Below are 15,831 nucleotides of genomic sequence, written 5' to 3' on the forward strand. Positions count from 1 at the left end.
AATAATAGCCAGCTTTGTAGCTAATTACCACGCACGAGAGGTTGCCATCCTGTTCCAAGTTACTCCAAAGTTTCTGTATACCTGGGGAAATTATAAATCTGAGCCGCTCTTTCCTCTTTTTTGTTTTTTTGCAGCAATACTTCCATGCTGGAGGAAACGGGCTGAAGAAAACCTTCCTGGAAAAGAGCCCCGATATGAAGTCCCTCAAATATGCTCTCAGCCTTTACACTCAACCTACAGATGCCTTGATCAAGAAATATATATGCACCCAAACCTCTCAAGGTAAGGAGCTCGCCAAGGTCAGGCTCAATTAGGTTTCAGTTAAGGAGAGTGGGATTACTTAAGCATTCAGACACCGAAAAAAAAAAAAAACATGTTTGGGTTAAGAGCTGTTTTCAGTGAGCATGAAAAGTGTCTCTCATGGGTAGTTTCAGACTAAAGGAACGCTGCTATGAAAGCCAGAATGCTTAGATAGTGAAAGTTGCTAGAAAGGTGTGAAAAAAGCACAGACTGTGGATACTGCTGTGTCGCAGTCCGTAGTGAGTAAACATATTCTAAATAAACTTGATAAAACGTGGTACGTTACAGGTCTGCACCCATTCAGGAGTAAATGAGAATGAAAGCCTTATTATGATCGAAGCACTTGCTGCTTCTATTGGTTTTTAGAATCGATGTGAAATGATCAGCGGTTGCTTCCTCTACATGACCGTATGTGTCTTCTGAGGACCTCGCTGCGTCATTTTGAATTTGTTTAGCCTTACATGTACATTGGATATTGCAGTAATGGCATTAATCCCCCAACTGTATAAGTCGTTTGTCTCTATCACTGTTAATAAATAAATAAAACACAAATAAGACAAAGATATCTGTGGCCTTTTCACCCTGTGCCCTGGAGGGCTGATTGCTCTCATGCTCTCTTTCTCTAATTAGGAACACAAAACACTGTCACATTAAATGTATAAGATACATGTGTAGTATGAATGTACGAATTCCCTCTTGTGCTCCTCCTCCCTTTCTCTCTCTCTCCATCATCACCGACCCACTTTCATGCTGTTGTCTTCAGTCATCTGTCTCTATATTCAACTTTATTCCCCCCCGTCTCTCTCCGCAACAAGGCGGAAATACCTTCAGGTGTCCGGAGAGATTGGAGAGGGAATTCAGTCCAGTGGGGCGTTGAAGCTTTAAGCTCCTGCTCGCCTCAGTGTGTTCAGCCTTGCAGAACGCTGCATAGGCAGGCGGCGGGAAACAGAAAGGCAACGGCAGAAAGCTATTCAGGCAGGCAGCGGGCAGGCCCCAACCAGCGCTCTCGCTCTCACTGACTGGCAGATGGGCATAGACGTGCGGCATTTTCTCGCCGTGCTATTTTGGGACGCGTTTCTCCTCTTCCTCCCTCATCGCAACCCTTCCCCCCTCTGAGTTCACACCACGTTGTCGCTCTCTATCCGAGGTGATCTAATGTGATGCCTATAAGTGGAGGTAGTGAGGTGGCTGATGTGCATTAGGTCAGTAAACAGTGTGGGGATGTGCTGATGCTCCGTGTAGCACAGTGGACACTGTTTCATTAATCACCGACCCTCTGCTCTGGCAGCGACACATTGAGACCACAACACACACACACACACACACACACTCACACACACACACACACACACTCGTCTCTTCGTGCCAAGTGCACTCTCTGAAGCATACATGTGTCTTTCTGTTTGTAAGGGAGCAGAATGAGGTTGTTTAGCTGCTCTTTGCGTCAGTGGATTTCAGTTTTAACACTAATAAACACGTCTTTCTTCATTCGGCAGCATAATGTAAATATTTCACAGCTTTCTGCTTATAAAGTAATCTTCTGTTGATTTGTCACTTCCTGTGGATTAAGGGTTGTATGAACCAGCAAATGCGATGAATTAAACTGCAACTCTGCAACAATTTACACCTCCGGCTCACCTTTCTTATCTGTTAGTTCATTTGTTAGCATTTCTCTCACTTAATCTGCTGACCCTCCGCATTGCAGCCTTTGTTTTATCGACTTCTGCTTTCCTTTATCTTCTTTATGTACCATTCGTCTTAGTCGCGCTCTGCTCTCCCATGTCCCTCAAACTGCTCCAGCCAGTGTCTGCTGTGTACATGCCTGACGTCTCGTCTGAGACTTCGACCAAGAAGAAAACATACAGAATCTTTTCTATTTATTGAAATATGTCAGATGAAAGCTGAAACAAATGTGCTGTGGCATTTGCTTGTTAATTTCCCACAAGTCCAGGGCTTAATTGTGCCGCAGCAATGTTTCTGTGCCTTCCCTCAGCCTCTCAGGGCTTCATTATAATAAATCAGGAGGCTTGTTTCTTCATTACCAGCCATAATGGGCACTGCATGTTTGGCACATATTGATTAGCTATTGGATCAACATGCCCCTTCATCAACCACACCGGCTCTCGCCTCCCAGTGTTCAACATCTGCTTGTCCCGGGCTGGGCGAGAAAACACGAGGCAGCTGAAATGGGCAGGCCTCCCTGCATCAGGCGAATTGAGACACATGGTCAGCAATCAATTCTAATTGTTTCCTGGCAACAACATGTCCCCATGTGAAACTGTAATGCTGACGCAAGTTCGCAGGGTGTGATGCCCAAAAGGGTATTTCTTTCTTTGGACTCGATGTTTTTCCTCTCCCTTGCCCTCTCTCTACCTCCTTTGTGTTGTTCCAAAGCAAGAGATTTGTTTGTGTTCCTGCCGATTTGAAGAGATTCGATGATTTCACTGTGTACAACATGATTTATTTAGTGATCTCTGCACACCATCTTCCTCCTCTATGGCCTTCAAACCAGGATTATTCCATGTTTCCTTTTTTCCCCCTCTTCTGCTTTTTCTTGTTCAGCCTCAAGCTAAAGGAAACCCTGGTTGTGCTTGCTACTAGGCTGCCATGGGGGTGAAATCATGTTGGCTCCCCTACTCTTTTTCTCGGGTTTAGTTTTTTTAGCTTTGACACACAGAGAAGTGTTTACACACCGCTTTTTGGATCAATTTCTGGATACCTCATCTACAAAAAAAGCTGCACCCACAGTTTTGGATCCTGTCCTTTCATCCTCTCTCTCGCTTTTTTATTTCTGATCTCTCTATTTTCTCTCCCTGGCTCCCCTCTCTGCCACTCCTCCATTCTCTCTGATTTTCATTATGCCTCTTCTCAATCCTCCTGTTGTTGTTTTGGTGCGTGTCCAGGTCAGTCATCCAACGGATCAGTGGGGGAGGTGTCGATGCAAGTGAATCTCATCTCTCACCCTGGCACCGGAGAGCACAAAGTCAGCGTGAAGGGTGAGATTTTCCTTTTACTCAGACCTGCTTTCTGTCGTTTTCTATTCAAAATGTGTTCACACTTGCAAATGTTCAAAGACTCACCACGGACAGCTCATGGTGGTAATTTAATTTGTCTGATGGTGCTGTAGTGTCATGATCAGCAGCATTTTTTTTTGCAGTCTGGGAGCTATAAGAAAGATTAAAAAAACACAATCATTACAATTACTTTTTATTAAGCATACCAGTGGCATGTTCTAAGTGCTGTATCTTAGGCAACTGGACGTGTTTCAGTTTCTTGGAGACGCTTCACCTCCATGAGGATGATGAGAGGTGAAACTGAAACACGTCCAGTTGCCTACGATACAGCAAATAGAAATTACCATGACCTGGATGACTGAGAATCTTCATCAACATACTAGAGGCATGGCTCTATGGACGGCAATGTTGAGGGTCCACCACTTTGACTTTGATCCGGACTGAAATATTTCGACGACTAGTCAGTGGATTACATTGAAATTTTGAACAGACATTCATGTTCTCCAGAGGATTAATCACGCTGACTTTGATCATCCCTCGACTTTTCCTCTCGCGCTTCCAGCAGGTAGAAACTTTAGGCCATTTACGAAATATCTTGATAACTATTAGATGGACTGCCATGAAACTTGGTAATGATATTAATGGCCCAAAAGAGAATCCTAATTACAAAGCTGATCCCCTGACTCTTCCTCTAGTGCCTCTGGTAGGTCAGCGTCTAGTTATGTATTCAAATATCTCAACATCTACAAGATTGGTTGGCACAAATTTTTCTGCAGGGATTCAGATGATCCCCGGACTTTTCCTTCCCTTTTTTTAAATCAACATACATACATTTGCAAGTTAGAAAAAAGAAAAAAAACATTGACATCCCAGATATCATTCCATAGCTGCAATAATATCTGTTTCACCCCCTGCAGTAGCACCATATGCACTCCAGCTGACAATCAGCTGTAATCAGCCGACAGCACTAACATGAAAATGCGACTGCCAGTTGGGTTACTATGGCAATCACATATGGATGTTTCTATAAAAAGGAAAATCCATTATTACAGGATGAAGAGCTGCAGTTTCTGTATTTTTCACACTTGTCCGTTTCTGTTAGTGACTTTTCTACATTCCCAGAATTACGTTTGGCATCCACGACAGAACAAAATGCAACAAAATAAATAAAAAGGCTCAGCATTAGTGGCTGCATGCTGCCTTTGAACTATGGTCTGTTCGAAGCCGCTGGGCCAATCAAAAAATCTCTGTCTCCTTAATCTCCTTTTTTACAGTTTTTCTGTGAATGTCTGTGCAAAATAGATTCTTGCAGTTTGTCTGATTGACGCCGACACCCAAAGATGTTTTCCAATAATGTTCCAAATAAGTGGAAATGTTTCTGCTATCAAATTCTTTAATACCCGCTCTGACAGTATCTCACCGTAATATGACATTTTGTACATTTAGACAGTTATCTGCTGAAAATAAGATAAACACACATCCAAAAAGGAGAAAACAGAATACTGTTGGATGTGGATTTTCCTGCCACCGATGATTAATCTCTCTGCCTTCTGCAGTGGTCGCAGTGAACAACCTCATCTGGCAAACCAACGCCATGTTCCGCCCGTTTGTGGAGGTCAACGCCGTGGGACCACACCTGGCTGACAAGAAGCGCAAATTCAGCACCAAGACCAAGAATAACAATTGGTCACCAAAGTACAATGAAACATTCCAATAGTGAGTAATCGTGAGCTTCCTTTGTGTTTGTTACAGAGATGGAGAGAGGGTGGAGCAGAGCTGAGGATGTTTTAAAACTTCTTATTCCTTATCCTGCATACGACCTGCCTGCATCATTCTATACCGTCAAACTAGCATTCAGTCTGCTGTCTGCACACTACAAAAGAGCTTGCAGCAACCGTTATACAGTACAACATGATACCTATAATACATCAACAACAATTCCTCCAGCTGTTTAAGCAGTGAATGCAATGTAATAGCTGAACCAGCATTCCTGCTCATTGCATTGAAACAGTTGGAAGCCAGTGAGTGATCTAAAGCCTTGTCTCCTCTTCAACACAGTCATTCGAGCTATTAAAGTCACAGAGGTAAAGTGATCCAAGTTGAGTTGTAGCAACGCCAATGTGATCAGCGCAGACACAGTGCTGCCTACATATGGATTCACATTGTCATTTGCATTTTAAGAAGCTGTAAGGTTGCCGGGGATAATTAGGAAACGGCCCTAAAAAAAAGCTGGCTCAGATGAATGGCTCATTTGAATAGAAACATTCATTTCACTTGCAAAACATGGAGGGATTGTCTCATCACAGCCACATATATAACAAGGAAATGTCACCCAGCCGGAGTCTTTTACCGACACGTTATATTCAGCTGCAAACAAAGACGAATGTCCAAAAAGGCAATTTTGTGCACTCATGTGCAGTTCTACAGAAAGAGACTTTATATTAAGTTTAAGAAAAAAGTACTTCAAAGTAAACCTGGTTAACTTTTAAGGAGCAACATACTTCACACCATCTGTACTGTCATGATGTGATAAAGCCTCCATTTTTATTCCCCACTGATGGTAGATTATTTATTTTTTGAGTAGTGCAGCATGACAGCAAAAAAAATTAAACATCTCAGCTGATTTTGCATCATGTGAACATATTTGAATTCTTGAGTTTGACTTTTCTGATCTCTCCGTGTCATCTCTCCCAGTGTTCTAAGTAACGAACATGGCCCGGAGGCCTACGAGCTGCACGTCTCAGTAAAGGACTACTGCTTTGCCCGCGAGGACCGCATCATCGGCATGACGGTCATCCAGCTCCGAGAGCTAGCCGACACGGGCAGCTGCTCCGCCTGCTACCCCCTGATGAAGAGCGTCTCCATGGACGAAACTGGCCTCACCATCATGAGGATACTCTCTCAAAGGACCCACGACGAGGTGGCCAAAGAGTTTGTGCGTCTCAAGACAGACACGCGCTCGTCGGAGGAAGTGTCGTAATGTGGAGCAAAAAAATGCAGTATTTAAAAAAAAAAGAGTTGTGTTGTCTTAAGTGAGAGATAAAGAGAAGAAAAGGAGTCAGAGCAGTAGCGACAGTTGTTCTGTCTGGATTGAAGCTGGAGAATGAGATTGTCCAAAGAGCGGAGGAGGCCCAAATGTGGCAAGGCAGCGAGAGAGAGAGAGAGAGAGTTGTGTTTGTTTGTTTGTTTTTGTGCATGTGCGTAAAACATCTGTTGGAATGTTCATTTTAAAACTACAGTATGTACAAGTGTTTACTTACCGTATGCTTACTATTAAGTACTATATTCTACGAGTTATGTTAACGAGACATGAAATACCTTTTGTACAACATTTAGTCTTTTTGAACAGAGATTTGTTCCAATAAAGTGCCAAACCAGTGAAAAAAAAAGAACAAAACCAACGTATATGAATTATGGTGAACTTAGTATGTTTGAAAATTTGCTCGATTATTTTGTCCGGTGTAAGTCATTTTCTGACCGTGTGGCGTTTTGATTGTTGCAAAGTCTTTCATTTTGCACCCTCGTTTCTTGGCTTCACGTTCTTCCACACAGCACTGTTGTGCATGTCCTCTTCTCGGTCATGTCTCTCCCATGATTCCACAGTGACCACCGAGCAGGGTCCTGTCCCCCCTTGCCTTCAAACTGTTTGTATTTTAAGTCGACCTGAAAAATAGACCGTGTTTTTTTAAATGGCGATGACTGCTATGTAAACCTTCATAGGTGTTTGTAATTTTATAACCATGACAACAATGACGACAGCCTCCAGTGCTAACAGTCTTAGCAGAAAGGATGGAAATGTTTACTTTTTTCTTTGGCGTTTTTTGTTCGTTTCTTTTCAGCCATCAGCTTCCAGCCTTTCTGAATGACCACTGTGAACATGAGCTTTGGAAGGCAAGCTTACATGACATTGCAGACAGTTTGATATTATTGTTTCATATTTTTTCCAATAACTTTGTTCCTGATAAACTGCCAAAGTTATATAAAATATTTGTACAAAAGCAATCCATTACATGTATGAAGATATATATGTACATGTGATCTATTACTTTTTCAATGCTTAAATATTTGATTATTAATAGGGTGGTACTAAGATTTTATTTTTTTTATTTCCTGTGAAGCTGTTTAACCAATATGAAAGTTGCACATGTTACTTTACACATTAGTTATATCAGCTTCTGTCACTGGAATTATATTTCTTCATAAAAAGGAAAGAGTCTAACATTTGGTAAATATGCAACATTCCTATGTATTGCACTGATGGCGAATTGTATGTCATGTAAATATATTTAGTGAGATATTGTACAAAAGTCTACTTTTCTTCAATGTGCATAAAGTATGTGCAAATGTGTTAAAACATCTCGGTCATTTTGAACAACTTTCCAGTTAAGAATCGCTCCCACACTAAGCACACGTGATGCTAACCTGACTACTAATATTCATAAAAGGTCACTGCACGAGGTTTCTTGCATTTCGCGATGAGACCAATGATGTAAAAATGGAAGGAAATCACCTGCTTTGACAGCCTTTGTATGAGGGTCTGTCCTGCTTAATCTGTGACATTTAACCTCTTAAAAAAGTACTCAACCAATTTAGCATGACACTTCTTTAGATTTAAACAGTTAAAAAAAGAAAAGGATCTAAACCAACCCATCTGAACCCTGATATATTGTCTTTTTTATTCCACACATCCTCCCTCCTTGTCAAAACATCATTTTCTACAGTATTCACAATACAACTTGACCACTGACAGTTGCTAACATTGCCTCAAGCCTCTAGTCTTAAACAGAGATGAGTGGACTCCAGAGGTCCGGTGACTTCACTGCCTTCTAACTCCGCTGTCTTCGGCCCCAACTGGTCCCGTGACGTCACTTAGGAGGCAATCAGACGGGCCACAAAAGGCTTTATACTATTCTTTTTTTCTTCCACATGTCCAGGAGTGCTCCTCAATGCCTGACAGACTTTGATGTGTATATTAAGTGGAGTTTTACTTCAAGTGTTACAACTACCCTCAGATTCATTTACTTTTTACATTTACTTACTAATCGTAGTGCATCTTATAATTATTTTTTCCCCCACCCTTATACACCTTTAAATTAAATACCTTGTCATTCAAAACTACAAATTTAGAATTGGATAATATGGATCCTAGGAGGACAACTCACTAAGATTATTGTGGCATTTCAAAGCATAATAACCACCCAGGGTGAGCCGATCACTTTGCTGCTGGATGGAAAAACTTTCCTCCCCATCTTTTGCATCGAGTTTTCCTGCTGGTTTCCGCACAAGACATGAGACATTTTTTCCCTTTTGATGCTTTCTCTTTGAAAAAACACTGACAGATACTTTGAGGAGATACTGTAATCCGATGCACGAAACATGAAGGCTTCACTTTTTTCAAACTCTTTTTTTGGTGATTTCATGGCGGCTGAGATGAGTGTTTTCAGATCGGTTCCGCTCTACTTACTGTCAGTCATTCCACACCCACAGGAGGAAATGCAGGAAATAATCCCTCACAAACATGTCACCTGACAAAACTTTAATTGCACTCTATGGGTCTTTTTATTCTAGCCATCTGTGATACGTTCCTCTCTGGCTAAATGTGATAAGGTGGCCTCCGGCTCAACACTTTAAAGCCAAAAGACAATGAGTCAAATGTTGTAGCACGACATGGGTAATGCTTTAGGTAAATGCAAGCTGTATAAATGTAGACAAAGGTTTGTGTCACAGTTCAAAATGACACACAAATGTTGATTTAAAGAATCACTACCGAAGCCACACAAGCAATAACTTGAAAGAAAAACTGCTGTTCGTCAAAAAGCCGATTATCGCAGCCACAGGCTGTCTCCTGGTCAAAAGCCCAAACTGTGGATCTAATCACCTGGAACCAGGACATAAGAGGGCCAGACAAAGTAAGTCCATTTGTCAGTGTCACCGTTTTGTCTCTTCTTTACAGCTCTAGTCCAGAAGAGGAGAAAGAAAATGTAATGAAGACATCCAGAGAAGAAAAACGGTGTGAGGAGATACAGACCTGCAGAGAAAAGAATGGAAGATGTGGGAGATATTTTTAGTTTTAGAGTTGTGAGACTTAGACTTCAGTGAAATTCTTTCACACCGACATGACAGCACGGCTTTAAAGGAACATTTTCCCCCACAGGGATTACTACTATTGATTAATTATGATACGTGTGTGTATTTCTTTATTTCTCAATATGGATCACTTGGACACCTGATGGAACTGAGCCGTTGTTAATGCAATGTGTTTGATCGTCGAAAGTTGAAATGTCTTCAGCGAAAAAGGTCAATTTTTTTTCTATTACATTAGCAACATAATTAGAAACAAACACAAGAAAACAATACCTTAAAAAAAACAACAGTTCCTCACGTTGTAGGCTAGCTATTATATTATTATAAAACCAATGGTGTGAAGAAAAATAGTCCGCCACATATTCCCCTGCAACCCGTCGTTTTTCACCTGTGTTTTTGCCTCAGTTAAACAATCAAGTTGTTATTTATTAGACATCTTTATAGCACAGGAATAAAACCTGAAAATAAGCTAGTTTCCTTGCTCAAAGTCAATGGGTTTTTTTTTTGTGCATTTTCAGTAAAGTGCCCTAAATAAGGTCTGTGGTCAACACAAACTTGACATTTTTTTACATTTTGTTCTACGACATAAAAATGCCAGTAAATATACTTTAATAAAATTAAAAAACCTTTATGCATCTTAAAAAAGGCAGTTTGCTAACAAGTGGCCAAATGAGACTATGTAGGTTATCTTGGACATTAAACATCATCCCTCCGAACACAGAGACTCATCTGCTCACTGGTCCATCTTTACAGGTCTACTTTAGTTGCAAACTATTCTTACTAACGTCACAACTTGTAGATTGATCAATTTACAGCAAAGTGTGGACAATATAGTGCAGTGAGACGCTTCGGGGTGATGACGTTGAAGTCACTCGACCGCAATACATTTGGTTTCTAGCCGAACGTTAGCTTTTTGTGGCGATTTCATTTACGCTTAAAAAAAATCATAAAAGTGGTGTTCATCTGTGAGGATTGTCTTGCTGAACAAAACGGGTAAGTGTGCTGTCATGAACTCGTGTTCGCCACAGAGCTTTATAGCCACAATAATCAAAAAGCCGATGGAATCCTTCGGCTTTTTGGCGAGGGAACTGAGGCGAAGCAAACTTCCAGGTTAGCCAACAAAACTACATCATCCCTGCAGCACTCTATCAGCCGCTAGCTTTTGCGTGGTATTGTGCCGGAGTGTTATTAATCTTCTCATCTCACTCTCAGCAGGAAAATAATTAAGTGAAACTCCCCAAATCTTAAACTAGTCCTGGTGACCAAAACCCATAACTCCTAGGAATTAATTGCATAAATAAAAATATTCTGGGTGTAACATGAAACACTCAAATTGTGCTGACTGCAAAAATATTTTTATTTTTTGTTACTGCATGTGGCCTTAATTAAGGTTTCAGATGTGGTCATACAGTAGATTGAAAAGAAAGAAGAAAGCTGCACATTTTCTTACTCTATGCCATCTTTTGGTTCATAGCTTGAAATTTATACACATCGTCTTCCTGAGGATAAAACCACACTTCATCTGAATGACAAATGTAGTTCATAACAGACTATGACATTACAGGGCAATCAGCTTGAATATAAATACATAATGTATAAGTCATTCAACACCATAAACCATTAAAATAGCTAATATAACAACCAACATAACCGTTACAGTATAGATTTATGGATATTATATGCCGCTCTGAAATAAAGGGTATGGGGAACATAGTGAAAAGCAGAAGACCACCAAGAATATGTCAAACATTGATGGCTATTGAGAATGTAATTGTTTAAAAATGTGCATACCATTAATATCTTTACACTGTAGCTAATGGTGAGGCATTAGAGTCACAGCAGAGGTTGAATGTGTCTGAATTTAGATTGTATTACATTACAGGAAATTGCATCATGGCTTTCAAAAAAAAAAAAAAAAAAATCATCCCAGAATGCTCCGATCCCCCCGCCCTGCCAGAAATTGTGTGTGTGTGCAATTTTTAATCTTCAATCCTTTTGTTTTCCTGAGCCAATTATGCCAGTCACACTGAGGCGTGTTTCCTCGCCATGTAATCAGAGATTGTGGAAGCAGGAAGTTAAAAGAGGAAAACAGACGCAAAAGAGCAACGGAGGAAAAACACTAACCTGACTCATCCTACAGTGGAGCTGCCAAGATGCAAAAATTACATCAACTCTGACTTCCACAACCTTGACCTCGCGTTTGCATACTGTCAACTCCTCCAGGAATTTTTTTTAGTCATCATCCTCCGCACACTTTCAGAGGACGCACTGATGCCGGGCGAATGATGATCTCTGAGGATGAGCTGGTTGCTATAATTTATAGTAAAGATGACGACCGCGTTGTTAACCTCGCTGTCCTGTCTGAGTGTTTGTGTGTGTGCTCATGTCTCCTTTCTGATGATACTTTGGATTAAAGGAACTAAGATAAAGCCTCGATGAATTCCAGCGGTGGCTAATTGAGCAGATGACTGGAGGATAAAACAAGAGGAGGACGCATTATCCAGAAGTTATGGGCCGCAGGAACATGTCCATCTGTGTGATAATGGCATGCAGCCAGCTGTTGTGTACGAGTAACACACATGGAGGCATCCGAACTGGACTCGGCGTGTCCTTCAAAAAGCGGAGGGTTGTTTATTCTTCGGGGGGGAAGATTGATGAAGCTCACCTCGAGGGAGGGATAAGTCATTCACAGCAAATCGGGCAGAAGATCCAAAACTGTTGGATTTCTAACCTTAAGGCACACATCTATAAATCTAATACAAACCTCATTATAATTACTGCTTCATATAAAATGATACATGATGCAGTTCTACACTGTATATGCTGGTTTGATCAGATGCAATCAGAGTTATTTACCTTATCGACTGCATTTGATTCCCTCAAGCAACAGAATAAAATATAGGAGCCAAGTTCTGGGGGGAATGATTGCAGACTAAGCTGAATGTACGCAGATGAATGCTTGAAATTAATTCACTACATGTTAATGATAAACAAGACCTGACCTGGTTGCTTTCAACATTATACCTGTTGGGATGCTCAAGGGCCGCCATGTGTACTGCAGTGAGTGGGAATGCGTTAAGAGCATTCAATAGAGACAAACTAATACATTCTGATACAGTGCAGGTAGGTTTAATCAGTCAAGTGGGTTGTACGTGAATAATTTTTTTATGAAAGACTATTTTATACATTAACAATGCATCAATATCCACGAGGTACGCCACTAGACCGTATTGATTTTCATAGCATGAAAAGCTCAGGTCTGGAGGTCGTGGTCATTTCAAAGCAGGGATATTGACCTGCCAGGCGCGGGTGTAGCTAATAACATGTACTGTACGATCGGCTGCAGCACTTCAAGGGTTCCAGGGTCAGCTTCACTGTGCACATACGAATCCAGGTAAGTACCGGAAGTAGACAAGTAGGCATTATTGCGACGGTGTCTCCCCACAATATCAGCGCGTTTAAATGCAGGCTGTTCCAAGAAATCAACAAGTCTCTACTTTTACACTTACTTTCTATGCAACGTTACATTTGACAGCAATGTCTAGGATACTGTGAACAACATGTGAAGTTTTCAGCTGCTCCGACAGCAGGGGCAAACTTCAATCTGTCTGAGAAACTTTACTAAGAATCCCTGGGTATGCAGAGGACCAACATGTTCACCAGAAGAATGTTCTTATTCTTATTATGAATTATTAAAGCTGCTGTAATTGATGTGTTTTTATTAAAGTAAGTGTTAAATAGCTCTATATTCCAACAGTATTCGCTGTCTTCTCCTTCGTTCATGCAGTAAAAGAGAAAATAAAGTTTTTGGTATCCATGCCCACTTTATCCAATCAGGACAGAGAACTCCATAGAGAGGCGGTCCTGTCTGCTGTAAGGGAAATTCTCCTTGTGAAGAATTTTAGACTGTGTGATGAATCAGATCTCTGTAATACATGCAGCCCGGAGAGAAGACCCACAGTGTTCTCTGCAGGCTTCCAAATGTTTCTGACTTAAATACAACAGAACAGTGGTTACATACTTTGATAGTTGTTAATCACTCTTTCCCTAAACAGTGACCCCCTGATGTTTGTGTTGATCATGCCTTTTCCCGGGGCAGTGATCCTTCGACGTTTTATTGGACAGTAAGAGTAATCCTATCTACCATCCCGTTAACACCTTAAACGAACAGAATTGCCCCTCATATGACTTCCTGACCTGTTCCAACACCGATTACTCTCCACATCTTAGGTGAAGGGGAATCTCCCCTCCTCTCACGTCCTGATATTTTCTCTACCATACACTGATTTCTGAATCCAAAACCGTTTAATTCCCACACTGCTGGTGAACGTGCAGAGAGCAGGAGCCTCCTGTTTGCTGTAGTGTCTGCCGATTACCGCTGCATGTTCATGTGCCGACGTAGAGAGGAGAGAGGGCATCGCCAACTGCAAAATGGACAGGAAGTTAGCTAAAATGACAACACTAAAAACAGCTGTATTATTAGTGTACAAAAGGTAATCAAACTCCCCCGCAGCAATGGTACAATCCGGGGAATGGGCCATTGTCACCTGCAGTGCACCTAATCAGTCCACCTGTTATCCCCTATAAAGCTGATCCTCTCCCACACAGCCAGCCCTTTGTCCCTCAGCACGGTGTGCATACATACTTATGTGAGTGATGTTTACTATAGGTTGTACACATTATGGGAGCTGGTGTTGGGTTTGTTGATCACATATGTTGGGATGTCGGTGGCACTTGGTTCTAAAGAGCACTTTGTTTAAAGTAAGAAGTATATTTTACAATTGGGAAGTTTCTGTTGCACAGTCACCAGCCTGAATTTGGTAGTTATTTCTGTTTATTTCCTTTATAGGAAACCACACCTTATTACGCTTTCAATCATGCACAAGCTTCAATAAAGTATTGAACTAAACCTGAACTAGTGGCCTAATGATTCTGATCGATCACCTATGGTGGGTTCGTTTCCCCACACCGGCAACAGTCAAGTCAGGATAGCCACAATCAGCTAATCCTTTATTTCAATTAGTAATATGATTCTGAGTGACCTGTAGTTGCCGTGTTGTTGCTCATCGGTAGGCAGTAACTTTAATTAATTTTTCATTAACCTAACCCTTTTCTCCATGATCTATTCTGGTTATTGTCGTAACCAGAGTCTAGAAAAATCCGAATACTGTTAAGATGGCCATGCATATAAAAAGGTACCTTCATCAGTCACTGGTCTGTCACCAATCCAACTCCCCATGCTGCTGTCAGTAGACAGACAAACAAACCTGTTGTTTGTTTGTTTGTCGTCACCCTGCATTATGACAAATGACACATAATCATGAAGACAGCGTGACAAAGGTGACTCGGGATGAGTATCTTCAATTGCTCCCTGCACAGAATGACTGCTCAAATACCAACAGGGAACTGAAACTTGAAAACTGAAATCAAACTGATCTCTTCATATCCACCAGACTACATTGATAAGTCATTTTAGCTCGCAGAACATTGTAGTTGCTCATCCACTGCTGCCTCAAATGGGTTGTTTGTAACTTAAAATAATGTAAAATGTATCAACATACCTGAACGGACTGAGAGGAGGCATCTGAGATGAACCTGCTGAATGTGACCTCTCTCCACCCGCAGCGAGCCGGTCAGTGCTGCAGTGCAGCTTTAGAGTGACATAAAGAAATGATAAAGTTATGTGATGCCGATATCGAGCCAGGACAGTGAGCCAGGAGGCACGGCTCCAGGGCAAGGGCACTGGCACACCTAAATGGAATGCAGCCAAATGGATGTTATTTGTTGCATCTGTGTTTGACAAGTGAAAACATCTGCTGTGAGAAAAGTGTGCTGTAATCTATAAGTCTCTGGGATTCATTGCACTACGATTGGTTCCATTTTTTTTTACTTAGCAGCTGTATCACACTGCAGAGAGATTTTTCTCTCTAGAAAGCAGTTTCCCTGCTGGATCCCCTTTCTCACTGTCCGATATCAGTGTGACAAGTCATCCAGGTCTCCTCCCCACTTCATCTCCCCACGGCTTCCCTCACCCTCCCTCTCTGTTACTGCCGTCTTCTCCTTCCTCCTCTCGCTGCTTTAATAAATCATCGGGATCATGTGTCTGGAGCGTATGTACCATATACAGTATGCGCTGTAAGAACATTGTGTGACCTGCATGTGGAAGCACTGTCCCCATGAACTATATAGGGCATGTGTGTGTGTGTATAGAGTGTGTCCTATGGGTGCACACTTGCCCTGCCCTCTCTCTCCCCGAACAAATCTGACTCAGTCTAATTACAGCTTGATGTGCCTCGGTGGACGCAGGGACCCTGCTCCTCATCCTGCCATTAAACGGTGGAGAAGAAGGTCTACAGCCACAACGGGCAAGTAAGAGTCAGCCATTATCGCACAGAGGTGGTCACTATACTTGTTGAGCACTAACTAATGCACC

At 41.6% G+C, this 15,831-nt stretch overlaps 1 protein-coding gene across 1 annotated transcript in view; it reads left to right on the top strand.

Moving 5' to 3' along the window:
* Positions 1-7,668, top strand: part of LOC140994652 (protein unc-13 homolog C-like) — an 89,054-nt gene extending 81,386 nt beyond the window's left edge. Inside the window, exons 27-30 of the mRNA XM_073464385.1 lie at positions 135-282; positions 3,204-3,296; positions 4,871-5,030; positions 6,009-7,668. Of these exons, the coding sequence (XP_073320486.1) occupies positions 135-282; positions 3,204-3,296; positions 4,871-5,030; positions 6,009-6,294 (687 nt within the window). The 3' untranslated portion in view covers positions 6,295-7,668. The remainder of the gene's footprint in view (positions 1-134; positions 283-3,203; positions 3,297-4,870; positions 5,031-6,008) is intronic.
* The last annotated feature ends 8,163 nt before the right edge of the window (positions 7,669-15,831 follow it).

Source organism: Pagrus major, chromosome 4, assembly GCF_040436345.1.
Source record: "Pagrus major chromosome 4, Pma_NU_1.0".
NCBI classification, from domain to species: domain Eukaryota; kingdom Metazoa; phylum Chordata; class Actinopteri; order Spariformes; family Sparidae; genus Pagrus; species Pagrus major.